The sequence below is a fragment of the Aspergillus ibericus genome (assembly GCF_003184845.1).
Source record: "Aspergillus ibericus CBS 121593 unplaced genomic scaffold BO80scaffold_30, whole genome shotgun sequence".
Lineage (NCBI taxonomy): Eukaryota > Fungi > Ascomycota > Eurotiomycetes > Eurotiales > Aspergillaceae > Aspergillus > Aspergillus ibericus.
Window position 1 is genome coordinate 314280 of NW_020292128.1, and position 19523 is coordinate 333802.

The 19523-nt window shown below is 52.4% G+C and overlaps 8 protein-coding genes across 8 annotated transcripts; 5 read left to right on the forward strand and 3 right to left on the reverse strand.

The window, feature by feature from the left end:
* Positions 1-147: 147 nt before the first annotated feature.
* Positions 148-1248, reverse strand: BO80DRAFT_359928 (ketoreductase; the record flags this gene model as incomplete). Its single annotated transcript, XM_025715948.1, has 2 exons — positions 148-1011; positions 1072-1248. 2 exons carry the CDS (start codon positions 1246-1248, stop codon positions 148-150), a joined length of 1041 nt encoding a protein of 346 aa, XP_025573546.1.
* A 172-nt stretch (positions 1249-1420) lies between these two features.
* Positions 1421-2128, forward strand: BO80DRAFT_495033 (Erg28 family protein). Its single transcript, XM_025723922.1, has 2 exons — positions 1421-1563; positions 1626-2128. The coding sequence occupies exons 1-2, from the start codon at positions 1501-1503 to the stop codon at positions 1986-1988; spliced, it is 426 nt and encodes a 141-aa protein (XP_025573547.1). The 5' UTR covers positions 1421-1500; the 3' UTR covers positions 1989-2128.
* Positions 2129-2526: 398 nt separating this feature from the next.
* Positions 2527-4463, reverse strand: BO80DRAFT_426758 (UDP-glucose:hexose-1-phosphate uridylyltransferase). Its single transcript, XM_025719848.1, has 4 exons — positions 4028-4463; positions 3742-3926; positions 2920-3685; positions 2527-2869 (listed from the first exon to the last, which is right to left on the reverse strand). Exons 1-4 carry the CDS (start codon positions 4126-4128, stop codon positions 2764-2766), a joined length of 1158 nt encoding a protein of 385 aa, XP_025573548.1. The 5' UTR covers positions 4129-4463; the 3' UTR covers positions 2527-2763.
* Positions 4464-4698: 235 nt separating this feature from the next.
* BO80DRAFT_426759 (F-box protein) lies at positions 4699-6038 on the forward strand. The gene is made up of 4 exons (XM_025719849.1): positions 4699-4903; positions 4966-5329; positions 5383-5760; positions 5807-6038. Exons 1-4 carry the CDS (start codon positions 4856-4858, stop codon positions 5908-5910), a joined length of 894 nt encoding a protein of 297 aa, XP_025573549.1. The 5' UTR covers positions 4699-4855; the 3' UTR covers positions 5911-6038.
* Positions 6039-6995: 957 nt separating this feature from the next.
* BO80DRAFT_141459 (MFS transporter) lies at positions 6996-9675 on the forward strand. Its single transcript, XM_025713692.1, has one exon. It carries the CDS (start codon positions 7484-7486, stop codon positions 9308-9310), a length of 1827 nt encoding a protein of 608 aa, XP_025573550.1. The 5' UTR covers positions 6996-7483; the 3' UTR covers positions 9311-9675.
* Positions 9676-10305: 630 nt separating this feature from the next.
* BO80DRAFT_385983 (uncharacterized protein) lies at positions 10306-13423 on the forward strand. Its single transcript, XM_025717005.1, has 5 exons — positions 10306-10802; positions 10930-11565; positions 11618-11907; positions 12213-12412; positions 12464-13423. Exons 1-5 carry the CDS (start codon positions 10405-10407, stop codon positions 13334-13336), a joined length of 2397 nt encoding a protein of 798 aa, XP_025573551.1. The 5' UTR covers positions 10306-10404; the 3' UTR covers positions 13337-13423.
* A 358-nt stretch (positions 13424-13781) lies between these two features.
* On the reverse strand, positions 13782-14682 carry BO80DRAFT_141649 (uncharacterized protein). The gene has a single exon (XM_025713693.1). It carries the CDS (start codon positions 14481-14483, stop codon positions 13860-13862), a length of 624 nt encoding a protein of 207 aa, XP_025573552.1. The 5' UTR covers positions 14484-14682; the 3' UTR covers positions 13782-13859.
* Positions 14683-17422: 2740 nt separating this feature from the next.
* Positions 17423-19139, forward strand: BO80DRAFT_359702 (MFS transporter; the record flags this gene model as incomplete). Its single annotated transcript, XM_025715939.1, has 4 exons — positions 17423-17703; positions 17759-18131; positions 18180-18263; positions 18312-19139. The coding sequence occupies 4 exons, from the start codon at positions 17423-17425 to the stop codon at positions 19137-19139; spliced, it is 1566 nt and encodes a 521-aa protein (XP_025573553.1).
* Positions 19140-19523: the final 384 nt, after the last annotated feature.

Genomic DNA, 19523 nt, shown 5'->3' on the forward strand with positions numbered 1-19523 from the left:
GAGCACCCAGATCTAGCTCATGCTCTCAATCCTTCACCGAGCCCACCCTTCGCCACTGCGGATTCAGTTCAGGGTTCACCCCACCGGCTCTCCCTATCGTCCCCAGGTTGATCAACACATGCGTTAGTCATCATGGCGCAATGCCACTTAAGTGCTCTTCTTGCCCTTCTCGCGCTCGGCCTTGCGCAAGGCCCGCTTCCGGATCGCCTCGTGCATGCCCTTGTTCTGGCCAACAACAAACTTGCCCATAGTGCCCGTGACGCAGGTCAAGAACCAGGCCATCAATCCGTGGCTCCAGTAAGGAGAAGAGGTGTATGCGTACGAGGGAGATCCACCGTTGCGGCCAATCTTGGTCAGGACCGACTTCACGAACGAACGCGGGTCGGGGATCGTAGCACTGGTCCGGCGGATCTTCGACATGGCAGAGGTAATGAGATAGGCCTGGACCAGCTCGACAGTAATTCCGTACGGCTCAAGCTCCGAACCGAGGGAGCTGGACCATTGCTGCAGGAAGGCCTTGCTACCCGAATAAGTGGCAAGGAGAGGGGTCGGGAGGAGTCCACCGAACGAGCCCATAGTCAGGACCAATCCGCGTTTGCGCTGCATCATACCCGGGACGACCAGCTGGGTGGCCCGCAAGGTACCCAGGCAGTTGATGGTCACAATATCAGTCATCTCATCCTCCGGAGTCAAAGCGAACGGAGTGGGGATGTTGTGGCTCTTTCCAACGTTGTTGATCAGCACGGAGACGTCCAGCTCGTCCACCAGTGCCTTCAACTTCTCGTAGTCGCTGTCGTCGTTGCGGGCAAAGTCCATCGCCAGGGTCTTGGTCTGCACAGAGGGGAACTTGGACTGGATCTCTTCGCCAAGAGTCTCCAGCTTGGAGGCGGTCCGGGAAACGAGGAGGATGTTAAAGTTGGCGCGAGCCAGCTGAAGGGCGAATTCCTTGCCGAGGCCATCGGAGGCACCTGTGACCACGGCCCAGCTGCCCTTGGGACCGAAGGAGCGAAGCTGTCGGTATAAGTGTCAGTATCTGCAGCGCATCCAATTAATCTTGTGATAGTAACATACAGGCTTGCCAGGAAGCACAAACAAGCTCAGGATGACCCTAACGAAAACCAAGGCGCGGGAAACGACAAACAAGCTGCCCGCGGCGAGAAGAGCCGAGGCGCCCACCGTCTGCCATCCGGGCTGGAGGTTCAATTGCCAGTTGGACAAGCAGTCCAGATGCTTCGTTAGGAAATCCATGATGCTTGTGTTCAAGCCGTGTCAATGGTGATGGAGGAGCTGACGGAGCTGACAGAGAAAATCCGGAGAAGGCGGCGATGCCGGGCATAAGAATGGTTGGGGTTTGGCGGTGCCAAGACCCCAGCGGCAGACCTCGGCCCCCCAAACAAGCAATTATCTCATCCCAATTATCAGTCTTCCCAACCAATTGACGCGCCTTCATTCCCTTCCTCTTCAGCTGGTCCTTCCATCACCAAGATACTCCGTATAGCCATGGACACTCTTCTCTCCTATCTGCCGCCCTTTGAGGGCTTGCTGCCCAAATGGCTCGTCCTGGTACGATCAACCCATTGTTTACATCCATACCCCAGACATGTGCTAATCTGTTCCTTGGCTAGGTCTCCGTCATCTCAGCAGCAAACAGCATCCAGGCCTATCGATCAGAATCCTATGCTGCTGATCTTTACAACGCAAAGTCCGCTGATGGTCGCCCGCCCACCAACCCTCTCTCCTCTCGGACTTTCGGCACGTGGACCTTCCTTTCCTCCGTAGTCCGCATGTACGCCGCCTACAACATCACCAACCCGGCTGTCTACGATCTCGCCATCTGGACCTTTGGTCTCGCTTTGGTGCACTTTGTGGGCGAGTGGCTGGGCTTTGGTAGTGCGCAGCTCAAGGGACGCTTCGTCAGTCCTCTGATTGTGGCTTCGTCCACGTTGACTTGGATGTTGACACAAAGGGAGGGATATCTGGCTCTCTAGGTGCAGATGACAACCTTCATTTGTGTTCAAGAGCCTTTTCTTTGTCTATCTTATATAATCAGGAACCAAAATGAGCTATGAGTAGCTCACTTATAATCAAATTATAATATAATAATCAGAATGCTAAGGGTTGACCCCCCACGAGTGTCATGGTGATATTGGTGTATCGACGACACAATGTGCTTGTTCTGATCTCAAGCCATTGATCACATTCTTTCCAGGCTGATACCACGTGTAGATGATGCAAGATAAGGTGATTCTTGGAATTGTCGGAGACAATATCCGAAGAGCCAGGTATGAGAAGGATGTGAGACAAGAAAAGCTTAGCCTTGCAGAAGAAACCTCGAAGATCACTGGCGGTGTGATGGTCCGGCTAATGTAGAGTCATGACAGTTGTTGGGGAGCGCTACTGTATAATTGAAATAAATACAGGCTGGATCAGCAATATTTGAGTCAATTATGCTAATCAACAGGGTGAATTAGGTGGCTGAAACTACAAGGGAGTAGATGATATGAACATATTGCTGCGCGGTTGTCTACCTCATGAATGCTATGAACGTGATACGAAGAAGGGGTCTGACTGTCAAGCGAGTATTAGGTATGATAATTGGTTACTCTCTCGCTTCGACATAAGTACATCATATGAAAGTTAAACACCTCGTCCTACTTACCGATCGAAGTGGATCCTACCGGTCGGAGTGTTTCGATACAAGCATCATTCGCTATCAGAAGAACAGATAGGTATACAACATACAATCCAGATCATCAAGTCCTCCTAAGCATCCATCTTCTTTCTATAAAGCTCTCCACCACAGCCCCGCAGCCTCGCGGCGGCTTGCTCGGGGGTAATATCACGCTGGGGCTCGCCCATCATTTCATAGCTACAAATCATCAGTAAGACTTCACCGCAGGTATTCAAGAATCTACTTACCCGACCAAGAATTTACGCACGGTAGCGCTGCGCAATAGCGGGGGATAGAAGTGCAGGTGCAGGTACGATGACTCAATTTCCTCCTCAGTTCCGTCAAGCGGCGCCTGGTGAATGCCCATGCTGTACGGGAAATGAGTCTCAAACAGATTGTCATATCGTCTGGTGGCCTCTGCGATGGCTTCCGCCAGCTGCTCCTTCTCGCTGCCGTTCAAGTCGACCAAGGCACGCTTGTGTGTCTTGCTGACAACCATGGTCTCGAACGGCCAGACAGCCCACCAGGGACAGACGACCAAGAACGCATCGTTCTCAAATACCACGCGCTCCTGTTTCCGGCTCTCAAGAGAAGCGTAGGCCTCCAACATGTGCTTGCCTCCGTTCTCCTGACGGTATTTCTTGAGCTGCTCGAGTTCCATTGCCGGTTCCTCGGGCAGAGAGCTAGTGGTCCAGACCTGACCGTGAGGGTGAGGGTTCGAGCATCCCATGGCGGCACCCTTGTTCTCGAAGATCTGCATGTAGCGATATTGTTCCTTGGGCTTAGTCAAGCTAACAGTGGGAGAGTTCGGAGGCAGGGTGGTCGCGGATGCGACGGCAGCCAAAGGCGACTTCGGGGACAGGTGAGCTGTGTAGAGCTCAGTCCAAGCGTCAATGACAGGCACGATTTCGGCCGGCGACAGATCGGCCAGGGTGAGATTGTGGGCCGCAGAGAAGGTGAGCACATAGCATTTACCGGTCACCGGCTCTGCCTTGAGAAAGAACGATTCGAGGTCTGGTGATCGGCATTAGTAGTATTCCCTAGACCTTGGTTTGATGAGCGAACCATACCCTCGCCGCCATCGGCGGTATAAGGCGCTTGTTCCTCTTTGACCGCGCTGTAGTCGTTCACAAACACAAATGTCTTTTCATACTTTGGGTTGCTGTCACCCTGCGCGCGCTTGTTTCCAGGGCATAGGTAGCAAGCCGGGTCGTAGGATGGCAACGTAGTTTTGGAGGGGCTCTCCTGCTGTCCTCTAATCGCGCATTAATTAACTGTCCTCCTTCGGTAGACCTATGCCTCCACTCAGTTGGACATGGAGCGGCCAAGTCATCCAAAGAATGCAGACGGACTTACTGCCAGGGGCGCTTGGTCCGGTGCGGGGAGACCAAGATATAAGATCCTCGAAGAGGATTGAATCTCCGGTGAGAGATATCGTCAAGAACGCTTTCAACCATTGTCGCAAACAAGTAGAAAGTCTATCAATTGAGTGATGCTTGCTGAAGCAAGAGAAGAGAGAAAAGAAAGAATCAGAGAAAAATGAGCGACGGAGAAAAGTTGGCTGATGGCGGGGCTAAGTCGCGGGGTCTCCGGAAATTATGGCGATTCGGCACCGACAGCACGGGGTAAAATGCAGTCATCCGGTCGGCTGCTCGGGTAATTTCAAGGCCCTGAGCCCTTCTAAATACCATCCATCACGGTGCCTGACGGGCTCCAATCTCCTTTTAACCTTGGTAGTTTCACAGGAACCAATCCATATGGGACCTGGTATTCGGAACAGTCCATTTCTGTACCGATGAATGAATGGAATCAACCTGGAGTCCCTGCATGGCATGTCTGCTAAATCGGCCGGCTGATATGTCGCAGCAAGGCAGCTCCACCGTGACTAACCAGCGCGCTGTGGACCGAAATGGCTCCTCTCCCCGCGGCTACCCGAGTCAGAAAGTCACCTGCCCGCCTTTCTCGGCCCGGTTCGTTTGACGTCAGGGGAATCGAGGGGCAACTGGCTAGCCTTATCGCCCGTTATCACCGACCTCCACTTCCCCGGGGAACATCGCTGGCATCATCTGACTCTCACGTCACATTACCCAAGGTTGGGCTCCACTGGAACTGCTGTTGCTGCTTTGTTCGTTCGCTTGAGCGAAGATATGAGATTCGCACATATCCCCCGCAGTTGATCAGAACATGGACGTCAGCCATCCAAAGCTCCATCTCTACTCGCTCCCGAATGAAGTGCGATAATGCGATCTCCAATGCCTGGGTGATGGCGTGCTAATGTATGTATGTCGTTTTAGGTTCTCGTTCAGATTCTCTCCTCCTTCTCGACGCGCTCTCTCATTCCTTGGGCCACGGTTTCCCACCGCTTCCACGCCCTGATCCTGCGGATTCTGCATTACCGCCTGCTCGTCGGCGCCCCATTGCAAGAGTACAAGCTCATCCTAGAATGTTTTCACCCGAGCTCTAAATTAATTGAACCTCACGTTTTCTGTACATATCTTGGCACAGACGACTTGAGTAGCTACCAAGGGAATGGTTCTCTTTATGATAATACCAATACCGCGCAGCAACTTGGGAGACTGAGCTCGGTATATTCTCGATTTCGCCCTGAAGTGACAGTAGAAGAGAGGTCTAGTGGAACCAGGCTCGTTCCTGTAACAGGTATGTCACGCCTGTTATCAGTCGGTGGAGGAGTTGGGACCTGACTTTGATAGACGATGGGCAAGGTTCCGAAGGGGATAACTTGGTCGTCACGCGCCCTATCAATCTAGAGAGCTTTGAGGATTTCTCTCAGCTATGCGTGCTTGTGAATATAGTGAAAGTGATGCCAGGAACAAATCTACTCTTGAGCGCACATACAGTCGAGGACGGAGTGATCAGAGTGTTTCGGGATTGGCTGCGGGATGAAGAAAAGCGTTTCCGAGAATATATATCCGAAGGTGCGGGGCACTCGCAAATGCTGTGGGTTGACCAAAGCAAGAGTGTCGGGATCAAAGTACGAGTCAGGGGGAAGAGCTTTTTGAACCAGCAACTTCCACTTCTCGTCCATCGCGACGACGAACAATTCACGAGCTATGAATTGGATATTGAAGGTACGGCCCCTGCCATTGCTGCGTATGCATGCTGACAAGTGACCAGAACTGCATATACGCTCCGTTCGGTTACTATTGACTTTGGAGAAATCCCAGGAGGAACAACGGAATTACTACAAAGCTGTAGTTCTCACCCCGAACCTTGGATAGCCCATAGGAGATATCAGTGATACACTCATATATATGAACTGGATGTGTCTACCTTTTTTGTCGATAGCGTTTTTTCAAGATAAGCATTCATAGGAACAGCAAGGACATTTGTCTACCAGCTTTTCAATGAGCCAGGTCATGTGCGTGTAGATCTCGGCCCACGGCATTCCACTCCGTGTTCTCCAGTCTCCACATTTCTTGGTAGTTCCCCGAAAGCAGACAGCTTCCATCTGCTGTCAGCCTGCAATGAACAATTCATGAGATGACTGTTGGTATGCATGTCTCTTGATCATCATCCAAGTTCAACTGCCCGCTAGCATCATCCATCTTGTTTCCTATGGACAATCTTTCATTGAGACAGAATCTCTTCGATGCTTTCATTCTTCTAGCATTGGGTTGCGTGTGACCTGGCTGATTTGCCAACAAATGGCGAGATTGCGTTATCCTTCCCTGCAAGCACTCAACTGTCACTAACCGACAAGATGTGAAGCTACAGATATCCCATTGCAGTTGGAAGTCATCGGCAAGCCCAACATCCATCAAGATGATTACCACCCCCACTTTCACACCTTGTCCTCGTGGGATGAAATTCAGCATGAGTGATATACGGAAAAGCTTGGGGGAAACACTGCCTGGAACAGAGCTTCACATTCATACTAAAATCTGAAGCTGCAGATGCAGACAGCTGCCAGCAAGGCATAAAGGGAGCTATTATACATGTCTCACTGCAGCATCGTGCTATTCCTCCGGTGGCTAATAACGGGGCTCACTCTTTGATAATTTCGGTCGTTATCGACCATATTGATTTGGACATCGTCATTTCACAGCCTGCGATGAGTGCTGCCTAGTCAGGAGCTGGACAGATCGCCTTGTTTTGCGTTCATCGCAGAAGCTGAACTATAGGGGTCTGATAAGCTCGAAGGTCACCTATTGTTTCCCGCCCATGCCGACGATATCTCCGTGGCAACGCGATTCGCGTCTAAGATCAATGTCGGAAATTGTCCATCTCAGAACAGGGGGCCATCAGGCAGCACAAAAAAGACATCGGCATGCAGGAGCCGCAGGAGCAAGACGACTCCGGCCAATTCTAAGATCAATTGCAGCGCGACACGGATGCTGGTAAGGAGTGCACCCTGGTTGGCCCTTTAAGCTTTGCACAGCCTACCAGCCTTAAGCGTATGGAGTGCATTGGGCTACAATCAGAGACGCGCAACGCCTGGCGGCCTGTGCTAGATCTGGTGGCCTGGGTAGCACCGTCTGGAACCGCAAGGAGATAAGAGCAAAAAATCTGAAGCAACCTCGGCTCCCAAAGACATCCCGGGGACCTGATTCGCTGAGCCGGCTGCCACTAGATTGCCGAGTAGCCGGATGAGAAATTGAAATTTGAATCGGAAAAGTCGTTCCGGTTGGCTTTCATGTCAGATTGTGAGTCGCTTTATATTGCTACTCATCTATTTTCCTTATCGGAGACTTGTTGGCGGAGGTTGAGGCGACTCTTAATGTGTCACTTCCCACGTTGCCTAGCCCTTTTTTCCAAGATAGCCGTTGCGCTGAACCTTAATTAACGGGCACCATGGGCACGGCAGCCACAGTCGCCAATGGCGACGCTCCGCGGCCCTCGAAGATCCCTTTTTGGCGCCTAGTTTTCGACCAGAAGATTGTCACGCCGGAGATCGTTGATTTCCCCTACGAAGGGTCGGGGACAGAAGAATCGCCCTATGTCGTCACCTGGATTCCCAATGATCCTCGAAACCCTATGAACTTTGGAGTGCTTTCAAAATGGCTGTACACCGCTTTAGTCGCCTTCGTCACCCTTACCACGGCCTTGGTATCGTCCGTATACTCCGGTGGTATGAGTCAGGTTGTCGAACATTTCCAATGCAAGGAAGAGGTTGCGATATTGGGTATCTCCTTGTTCGTTCTAGGCTTCGCATTTGGCCCACTGCTGTGGGCTCCCATGAGTGAGGTATTCGGACGCCGTAACATCTTTATGGGAACATATGCAGTCTTCACGGCATTCAATGCAGGCGCTGCCGGCGCCCAGAACATTCAAACATTGGTCATCTTTCGCTTCCTGGCTGGTTTCTTTGGATCGTCGCCATTTGGAAATGCAGGAGGCACAATCGCAGACATGTTCCCCGCCGCCAAACGTGGTATTGCCATCAGTTTCTTCGCTGCGGCGCCGCTCTGCGGACCTACCATCGGCCCAATTATTGGAGGATTCCTGGGTGCCGGCGCCGGCTGGCGCTGGGTAGAGGGATTCATGGCCGCCATGTCAGGTGTCATGTGGTTGTGCCTTTGCTTCCTCCTCCCAGAGACGTATGCCCCGGTGCTCTTGCGCCAACGAGCCGAGAAGCTGTCCGAATTAAGCGGCCAGGTGTACCGCAGCAAGCTGGATATAGATAAAGGCAAGGTGTCTTTGCGTGGATCCTTGAAGATCGCCCTATCACGACCGTGGCTTCTGCTCTTCTTCGAGCCTATTGTGCTTCTGCTCTGCATCTACATGTCCATCATCTACGGAACACTCTATATGCTATTCGCAGCTTACCCGATCGTCTATCAGGAAGGCCGCGGCTGGAGTGAGGGTATCGGAGGCCTGGCGTTTTTGGGAATCATGGTCGGGATGTTGCTGGCCGTTGCCTTGACGATTCCCAATAACTTGAATTATTCTAAGAAGTGCCAAATCCACGGTCGTCTGCCCCCGGAGGCCCGCCTGCCCCTGTGTATCGTGGGAGGGATTACCTTGCCCATTGGTCTGTTCTGGTTTGCCTGGACCAACTACCCATCCCTCCCCTGGATCGCTTCTGTGGCTGCAGGTGCGCCCTTCGGGTTTGGCCTGGTCTTGGTGTTCCTGACTGTGTTCAACTACCTCATAGATGCGTACACGATCTATTCGGCGTCCGTCCTGGCCGCAAACTCTGCGCTCCGGTCCCTATTCGGGTTCGCATTCCCATTGTTTACGACATATATGTTCAACAACCTCGGCATTCACTGGGCTTCTTCCATCCCGGCGTTCCTGTCGCTTGCATGTGTCCCGTTCCCGATCATCTTTTACATCTACGGTGCTCGCATCCGCAAGCGCTGCGTCTATGCCGCGCAGGCTGAGGCATTTGTCCTCAAACTACAGCAGCAAAGCCAGGCTCCGCCGCCGGGGAAACCCGACGTCGAGAAGGGGAATCATGCCACTGTACCCGACGACGATAGTGACGACGAGAGTCTTTCGACAGTGCCTTCAGGGGGTGCAGCTGAGCGGCGAATGTCGCATGCTTCCAAGAAGACCGGCCATTCTGTCACTCGTACGGTGACCTACGAGGAGAATCCGTATGATATTGACCGAGTGAATACCTGCAATTCTACCATCAGCGGTCGCCCTAGGAAGAACTCGGTTAATGTGAGATGACGCATCGGGTGGACATTATAGAGTGGTGCGGTGCACACACTGGGTCACAGGCTCACACTGGCCGGGAGCAATAGGGTCATTGAATACTGGCGGTTACCTACACAGGTACCTAGTAACGATTTGCGTATCATGGTGAATGGTACACCAGAGCAGACCACTTGCACTACACCAACCAAGCGTGGTTACCCTCATGGCTTGGATCTCACCAACAACGAACGTTGTTGAAATCCATCTTTCTGTTCCATGTCCATGCATATCTGGCGTTGCATTTATTACATCCACCCTAAGGGCTAAAATAGAGCTAGAGTAATGTTAATGATATAGACAGGTGTGAATACAGCACTGAATTCAATCCTACATTTCACCAATACATCTGCCACTTTGTAAACAGAATCCGCACAAAGAGTAAAATCAACCCCATAGTATCTAATTCTTGAAAACCAAACCTAGGAGTCAAAATAGAACTAGCAATAAACTTACTACCATTCCCATCATCGGCACTCCTCCCTCTAAGTCAGGAACCCCCCTCGGCAACACCCTTCCCATACCCTCCACTTCAGCAAAATATACCCAACTATAACCCCTCATTCTGCCCATTCACTACCAGTACTCCTCCCAAACATCCCTCATTTCGAACTTAATGGCTTCAATCTCATGGATACGTATTCCTCACCCACCAGGACACAAAACCAGGCTACTAATATTATCCAGATGAGGCTTATTACTGATATAGGACGGTTCCGATTGAAGGATGGGTGAATAAATTTCACAGTATATCCTGGAAGGCGTCTCCCGGCAATGAGACGGGATTCACTGTTTTCTAGGGGCTGCTTTCACTTAACCTACGCTCTGTTCCTGGCTCTGGCTTTGGGGGCGGGTAGGGGGAGGGGGATTTAAAGCCGTTTTTATCTGCTTTCTGATGATAGTCTATCAAGCTCAGCGGTTTGTTGGTTCCTACGCTTCTAGTCAATATGTCTTCCCGACGCGCATCCCTAACGTCTTCATCATCGGGTCCTAAACCCTGCGTTTTGTTTTTGACGAATAGCGAGCGAGGAAAAGCGAGTGTGCTCCTCGCCGTGGCTCATGAGTTTCTGATGCATTCGTCGTATCAAATCCACGTTGGGTCGTTTAGGCCGCTGAAGAAGCAGATCGCGGAACTGAATTATCATGTTTTGTCGTCTGGAGCGGGTCGTCACACGGCCGTATTGGAGGTGATTCCGGGGCCGTCGCTGAGAGAAGTTCAGGTTCGAGATGGCTGGGTAGGTGATGGGTGGGAGGTTCATCGGATTGGGCTGTGTACGGCTTTGAAGATGTATCAGAGTGTTTTGGTGCCGGGGTTGCTTCCGTGGATGGGGGTTGAATATGTGGATATTTATGATGCGATTGTTGGGGTCGTTCAGGCGCTGGCGCCGGTTTTGGTGGTGGTTGATCCGTCTTTGGTTCCGGCTGTGGATGTTTGTCGTAATTTGCGTTGGAGATATGTATTGTTGGGGTCTAATCCGGCCACGGAGCAGGTGATTCAGCCGGGGCTGGCGAGTCTGTTGCAGTATCCGATGTGGGTAGTCCCACATATTCCCCCTTTCTTCTCTTGAGAGCAAACCTGTTCACTAATCGAACAGGCTCGGTTCGGGGTTTGAATACCCGCTGACGTGCCGGGATAAATTGCGCAACGTGTACCTGGGTATTCGTCTCCAAGGGGCGGTTAAGAACTCAGAAAGACTGCAGGACGTGGAGAACGCCCGTCACGCCTGGGGAATCCAAGGACCGACCCCTATCCCATATTTGCAGCACGGCAAGACAATCAACACCACGATTCTCAGCCCTGCTCACCTGGAGACCGACTTTCCGCTGACAGTTCCCGATAATGTCACTCTCTGCGGACCTATCATCCCCCCTCATCGTCCCATCGGGGAGGAGGATCCCGAAATCGCCCATTGGCTCTCGCAGCGTCCTACCATGTTAATCAACATGGGTACCCGGTTCCACTACGATGAGAAGCAGCAGATCGTGTTCGGCAGGGCCGTGTGCAAATTGCTCGACGCAAAGCCCAACCTGCAGGTCCTGTGGAAGCTGCAGCGCGACGAAGAGGTGACCGTCAGTCCGAACCTCGTCGAGATTCTACAGCTTCATATGCTCGACCAACGTGTGCGGATTGAGGACTGGTTTGCCTTCGAGCCCATGTCTCTGCTGATGAGCGGCCATATCACTTGTGTGGTGCACCATGGGGGAGCCAATGCCTACCACGAGGCTGTCCGGTCAGTCCTACTAGAATATATCTGTACTCAATCTTTGCTAACAAGACCACAGGGCGGGTGTCCCACAGGTCGTTCTTCCGATCTGGTTCGATACGTACGACTTCGCAGCGCGGGTGGAGTATCTCGGCCTCGGCGTCTGGGGCAGTCGCCAGACCGCGCCGGGCGTGAGTGGAGAGGATCTAGTTGAGGCGCTGCTGCGCGTGCTAGTCAGTGACGAGCTCAGTGGATTCCACGGGCGGGCCCAGCATGTCGCTGCTCAGTTGCCTCTGAAGGATGGACGGGTGATTGCGTACGAGAAGATCCTCGAGGTGTTGAACCAGCCGTGGGAGGCTCCTCCGACTCGTTTTCGCCCTCGAGAATAGATTAATTATTGCGCAGAGCAGAAAATGTAACAGTACATGATTGTGAAGTGGACCATGTGGTTGAATCATGCCGATAAGCTTGCATTGTCATTAGTTTAGCGTCGCGGCGGGGCATCCGGTCTTCGGCGTTGAAGTTTCGCGAGCAGCGAGCGCGAGTTCGGACGACGGAAAGACCGAGCTTTAGACAGTAGACAGTAGACAGTAGACAGTGAGACACTAGTACTAGGGTACGATGTAGAGCTTGACTCCATCCGATCCAATCAAGAAACCGGGCTGTCGGCTAAGAATTGAACCATCTCCCCGCATCCCATCCGGTTTCCCCCTGCTCATATATAACTCCCGTCACCTCTGCTCTCCAACACCAATTCCTTTTCACTGTCACCCTTCCATCCAATTTCCTTTCTCTCACAACTAAACCAATAACTACCACCACCACAATGGCCTCCGAACGCATCACCTGGATCGGCCTCGGCAACATCGGCCGCGTACGTACCCCTCTCCCTCCCCTCACCACCCCCCACCTAACCTCTATATAGGCCATGGCGCAAAACATCGCCACCAAAGGTCCCCAAACGCACCCGATCACCCTCTACAACCGCACCTCCAGCAAAGCCAGCACCTTCGCCTCGACCCTCCCCCCCAACAAAGCCACCGTAAGCACCTCCCTCACCGACGCCACCGATTCCGCAACCATCATCTTCATCTGCGTCGGCGACGACGCGGCCCTCGAATCCATCATCTCCCGACTCCCCCCCACCTCCCTCGCCTCCAAAATCATCGTCGACTGTTCCACCGTCCACCCCGACACATCCCGGAAAATCCACACCACGCTTGCCGCCCACGGCGCCTCCTTCATCGCGTGTCCCGTCTTCGGCGCCCCGGCGGCCGCCATCGCAGGCCAACTGGTCGTCGTACCAGCCGGGGACGCGACATCCATCGACCGGATCAAGCCATTCCTAGACGGCGTCACAGCCAAATCGACGATCTCCATGGCCGGGGAGGACGTAGGCCGAGCAACCACCTTAAAAATCCTCGGCAACACATTCATCCTCAACACCGTCGAGACAGTCGCAGAGGGATTAGTCACGGCCGAGAAAACCGGATTAGGGGTGGAGGTGTATCGACAGTTCTTGCATAGTTTTTTCCCGGGCCCGTTTGCGTTGTATGCGGATCGGATGGTGTCGGGGGATTATTATCAGCGGGAGGAGCCGTTGTTTGCGGTGGATTTGGCGAGGAAGGATTTGAGACATGCGGCGAGTTTGGCGGGGGAGGTGGGGGTGAGGTTGAGGAGTGTGGAGGTTACGGATGGGTATTTGGGGAAGGTTAAGGAGGAGAGGGGTGTTAAGGGGGATATTGCGGCCGTGTATGGGGCTGTGAGGAAGGAGTCGGGGTTGGAGTTTGAGAATTAGACTTAGATAGGGGGATATATGAAAGATATAGTTAGTTATAGATTGGTTGAGCTATTAGTCATCTTTGGGTATGATCTTGGAACTTTCTATCCCTTTTGTATGAAATTAATATCCATTGAACCCTGTACCAAAATGTACTCTCTGGGAGACCCTCCCAGACTCAACGCCATCAAGGCCCATTGAACAGTATATGCCGACGAATCCAGGTCCTCGCTAAGATGATCCCGAGCAATAGCAACATGCACACACCATGTACCAACACTATGCACCAAGCAATCAGCCGCAAATTCATCCCAGACCAAAACCCTAACTCTCCTTCGAATCTCCTTCGAATCTCTTCGAACTCCACCTCACCAACACCTCAATAACATCTCCAACAACCCTTCTAACCCTCTACATCGACCAGCTGCATGCATGTCGCATCCAACAACCAAGCCATCTGCTCCATAAGCCCTTAACTCATCCACCGCCATTCCCCTCACGGAGTACTTTCCAGGTTCTTCAACCCGTGCCATAGAGAGGATTAATCACCGGAGTTGCTGTTGCTGTTGCTGTTGCTGTTGCTGTTGCTGTTGCTGTTGCTGTTGCTGGGCTCGGATTCCTCGGTACTCTGAGTCTGGCTCTGGGCCTCTTCTTGTGGCTCGAGTACGATAGGAATCAGGTGGAGTCCCTGAACCGCGGTTGCAATGACGATTTTGGTGGTGAGTAGAGTTGTGGGGGTGGGGGTGGAGGTTTGAGTGGGAGGTGGTGGAGGATTTGGATTAGGTGGATTTGGAGAGTTTGGAGGAGGGTTTGGTGGATTCGGAGGGTTTAGCGAATTTGGAGGATTAGGTGGATTGGGTGGATTTGAAGGATTAGGTGGCGGCTGAAGCTGAGGCTGTGGTTGTGGTTGGGGCGGTGGTGTAGGAGGTGGGAGTGGTGGTAGTATTTGTGGGTTTGGTAGTGGTTGAGGAGGTAGTGGTGGTGTGGGAGGTGGTGATGGGAGAGGAGTTGGGAATGGATACATGTTGGATATCGTGGTCAGTTGTCGGAGAGAAAGAAGAAGAGGAGGAGGCGGAACGAATTTGATCAATTTATAGAAGCATGTTTGATTCTTGCGTCTCTTTGACGATGACAACTCTGCCGGCCTCGTGGGCAGCCCGCTCATGATGATGTAGAGTATCAAGAATCTCTACCAGGATTGAAGCGACAGTATACGCGGCCCAAGGTGGCTAATGGTGTTCCGCGCCTGCTCACCATGGATGACTGTTCTTCGTGCATAGACAGACCAGCATTATGGGATCTTGGGCGTCGGGTCTAGCTTGGATAGACGAGACGATGACAACATCTTCGCATAGAATGTGACTCTTGGCATGGCGGTGGTGTTTTTTCCCGTTTCACCATAGGCTAGGATTTGGACTCAGGTTGATGACTGACTGGATGCATCAGTAATAGTGTCGTAGAGGAAAGCACACTGACATACCCTGCCAACCCAGCTTCCAGATGCGCCATTCCAAATCCGAACCAGACCTACTTTTGACAATGATAGTATCATTGTCTAATGAAGAACCTCATCTTCTGGTAATAAACTCCTCGTCAGGGGCTAGCCCCCTATGAGAGTTTCCCTCAAACTTGATCAAGCATACCGACATGGCGCTGATGTTAGTAGCTCAGCCGACGTAATAGCTCGCGAATTAGTCGAGCGCTCAGTGACCGACTTAACGCTGACAAAAGCGAACGGTACCCATGATGATCAAATTGAGAATCGCTTGACTGGTTGAGTCTCGATTTGAAAAAAGAAAGCACTGAGGTGGTGCAAATAGTAGTAGAGGCGATCTCGGGTGGACTCGGAAGTCGAGGTATATATAAAACACCGCAGCATCAGCACAGCCGCGCAAGCAGATCTCCAGGCGGCTATATTCTCCACGCTGATCCAAGGAATGGTCCTCTGAAACGGTTTACAGGCTAAGCTTTCAGTTGAAACAACCCACGGCTCATTATTCAGTCTCTTGCATGAAGGCAGGCGAGTGACAACGCTGACGATCGCGCGCAACTTTATATGAGCTCAAGCTGTATCTGCAACAAGGGGTCGGAAATCTAATCTCCGGAGTAGACACTGGAAGACGCGCAAGCAGTTCCAACTTAAAGCATTGGAGGTTTGATGTTGGCTGCCCCGAGCCCTGGGGAAGAGCCCCCGGGAAAGAAGTCACGAGGTTCTCGTGCAGTCAAGTTTCATCAGCCGGGCAGACCTCCCGTTCTCATTGAATTTTCTCACTCAAAACACCACAGCTTCAACAAGGGTGTGACAATGTCCTCTCGTGAGCCAGGAATCCCGTCGGCATGCTATCTCGGTAGTTGACAACCCCTCCACGCCACGCAGATGCCCACGAGACGCTCCGCGAAAGAGGCCACGACCTCGCCACCCTCCAATCCCCTACTGACCTCCACGGTCCCCTCTGCAAGTGGCGGCGGGATGCGCATGAGATCGCCTGTCAATCGCAGGACGGATCTTTACCAGCTGGGAAGGCGGAATTTCACAATTTGACAGATACCGAGTGGCAGTTGTTAGCTGGGCATCTCTGCAGCAAGTCGACGCATCATAGTGGAACAACCCTCAAATTTGGTATCTCGAGTTCTCGACCCTGGATAAGCTTCTTAGCCCGCGGCTCGAACCCACCGGAGGCAATAATCCAGCCCACTGTCACCAATCGATTAGACAGCATCCTGTCCAGACCTCAATTCCAGCGGGCCAGAATCTTGCCATCGGGGCGACAGAAATCCGATCGACTCTACCCGCTTGACCTCGGCCAAGGGATTAAGCTTCCCGAGAAGCTCTATTTGGTTGCAGCTCCGTCTGCAAATTCGGTCCATATATTGGCTGGGGTGGACCTGAAGATCCCTCTCACGCGTTCGACTTGCCGTACCGAGAGATTTCCGGTGCGACGATGGGTGAGTGGTCGGACTGGGGAGGAATGCCGAGCAGACACGTTCTACAGATGGCAGATCATTTGCAAACAATCGGGTCCAAGGCGGCAGCCGCTGGCCCAACCGGGAGATCTCCCGCTTTCCGTCCAATAGTACCGGATCATCAGGAGTCGCCCATTCACTCGTCCCCTAACCAAGCATTTCTGGATCAGAGCTATGACTGCCAATCCGGACGGTTGATCTACATTTTTTGGTCCCAAACCTGCCAGGGTCATGCCCCCGAGTATGGCACAACACGTCGGCCGCTGACGAGTGTTTCAACGCGCCGCGAGCTAGTTAGAGACCTTGGGTCACTATTCAAGATACAACAACTTGAAGCAGTAGAAGAATCGCGGCCAATCAGTTCTCCACCTGACTCACCAGGGTGGCTGTATATCTAAAAAGTTTGATCGGGTTAGATAATCAGCGACCCATGCTTTGAGGCCTCCACCAGTGGATACTATCCGGAATCGAAAGATGGCTGGGTTGATCACAACATGTGGCGTCCAATGCAGTTGGCTTCATCTATTTTGGGATTCAAGCCACGTCAACAAGGGTTGCCTGGGAGCGCTCGCAACATACACCTCTCCTGACTCCATCCTTGACGCCTACAGAAAATACGATCATCAATGAATGAGCACAAGGGGATGGGTCTGTGCTCGGAGCGCGTGGATCTTGTGGGGAAATGGAGGCGCTACCCAGGAACTAGTTTCTCTGGAACATGGCGAAATTTCCAGCTGATAGGGGCAACCGTTGACAAGTAATAGAGGCGAGATGATCAAGCAAGGAACCATGACCGTCATCAGTGGTTACCCCTGCCCCTGCTAGATCGTTCCTATCGTATCCACCCTCCGACCCAACCGGGACGAGTTTTGCGACAGGAAACCAAAACTTAAAGAAGGGAGCTAGGGAAGATCCACGGTTCGACAGCAAGGGCCAGCATGCCACACTCATCTTCTGTATGGACGCGCGTTGCCTCCAACGATCTACTTCGTTGCTTGGTTTCGCCATCTTCCCAGCACACCTGTCAAGTTACTTATTGCGCCGATGGTCTGTCGGAATCATGTCAGAATCATCTGCCACTGTCTGCTATTCCAGTTGCTTTTCTAGTTACTTTCTCTTCTCGTGTGACCAATATCTAATATGCCTGCGGAACCACCGGGAGATGTCGATTACTCCGCTGCCCTGAGCCAGGAAACCAGCCTGGAGAGTGCTGTCACGGTCTCTGTGGAGAAAGAGGTCGTTCATGTTGAAGAAGGCGAAATCACCTTGCAAGATAGTGCACTCGAATCGGGTGACTCTCTTGACAAGGATGACAGCCTCGTCCACTGGGATGGACCCAACGATCCTAAGAACCCCATGAACTGGTCCAGTCTCCAGAAATGGATCACCATCGGATTGATCTCCCTAAGCAGCTTCAACGTGTAAGTCTGACATAGCGATGAGATCGTGCGTGTGGAACTTGGCTGACAGTCACAGTTCTATGGTATCCACTGTCTTTGCTCCTGGCGTCCCAGACGTGTTGAAAGAATTCAATATTCACAACTCATCCATATCGTCTCTCATGATTTCCATCTACGTGATGGGGTCTGCCATTGGGCCCCTGGTCTTGACTCCCCTCACTGAGATCAGCGGGAGGCTTCCTATGACCCACATCGCCAATTTTCTTTTTGCCGTGGCAGCGGTGGTCTGCGCGGCCAGTGTGAACACGGGCATGCTCATCGGCTCCCGCTTTGTCATGGGAATAGCTAGTTCCGTTCCAGTGACTGTCGGCGGCGGGTTCGTTGCGGATATGATGCCCATGGAAAAGAGAGGAACCGCGATGACAATCTGGACCGTCGGACCCTTGATGGTAAGTCAGCTCTATTTCCTTTCAACTATCACTTCTGACATCACCTAGGGAATGGTCACAGGCCCCATCTTTGGAGGCTTCATCGTCCAGAATGTCGGATGGCGATGGACCATCTGGCTTGAAGCCATTCTGGTAAGTTGACGGCTTTGCCTTCTGTCAGACAATTACTGATAAAACCAGGGCGGAGTCATCGCGGTTACTTCGTTGATCTTTCTCCGCGAGACCTATGCCCCAACCCTTCTTCAGCGCAAGGCAAAGCGACTGCAGAAGAAGACCGGACGTTACTACCGCACCAAATACGACACCGACAAGACTCTGGGCCAGATCATCTGGGTCTCGCTCAGTCGCCCCATCAAATTCCTCTGTCTGTCGCCAATTGTCTTGATTGTTTCTCTCTACAGCTCTGTCACCTACAGCTACATGTACATTTTATTCACGACCTTTACGAGCGTCTTCGAAAACGTCTACGGCTTTACCCCGGGCCAAGCCGGCCTTGGCTACCTGGGGCTGGGTCTTGGTTTCTGCTTCGGACAGATCACCGTGGGATACTACTCGGACCGCTATCTCAAGAAGCAGGAAAGACTCCACGGATCAATGAAGCCGGAGCACCGTCTGCCCCCGTTGGTGCTGGGATGCGCTCTCGTCCCGATCGGTCTATTTTGGTACGGCTGGGCCGCCGAATACCGGGTGCACTGGATTGTTCCCATCACCGGGACCTTTTTCGTTGGGGCGGGCATTTACTATGTCCACCTGGTCACCCAGGTCTATCTCATTGACTCGTACACACTGTACGCCGCCAGCGCGGTGTCTGCAGAGCTGGCTCTGCGGTGTATCTTTGGGGCTACGATTCCGCTGGCGGCTGAGCCTTTGTATGATGCGCTGGGACTGGGGTGGGGGAACAGCCTGCTCGGGTTTATTGCGCTTGCTTTTGCGCCGAGCGCATTCTTCCTGCTCAAGTATGGGGAGCGGATCCGCACGAACCCCAAATTCCAGCCGCGGATGACATGATTTTTTGATCTTTAGCATAGCGATGGTGTTGACTTGATAGACTGATTAGATATGGCATATCTAGATGTTAGACCAATAATGTTAAGAATTATACTATACAGAACCCCCAATCACAATCACCTGTTCCCTCTCCACCAGCCACCTTCACAAATGGACTCCGCTCTCGAATGTTGGCTCCCCACCAATCCCAACACCAAACTCACCCACCAAAATCCCCGCCCATCATACCGTATCTTCTCAACCGACGGTAAAAGAGCAATCAGAGTAATCCCACCAATCCCACAGCCTTTTACGCACTCGCCGCACACGTACTATATGCGGTGATCAGCTTATTCGCAATGCTTGTATAGGGCCCAGATGAAGATCGATTGGGTCGCTGGGTCT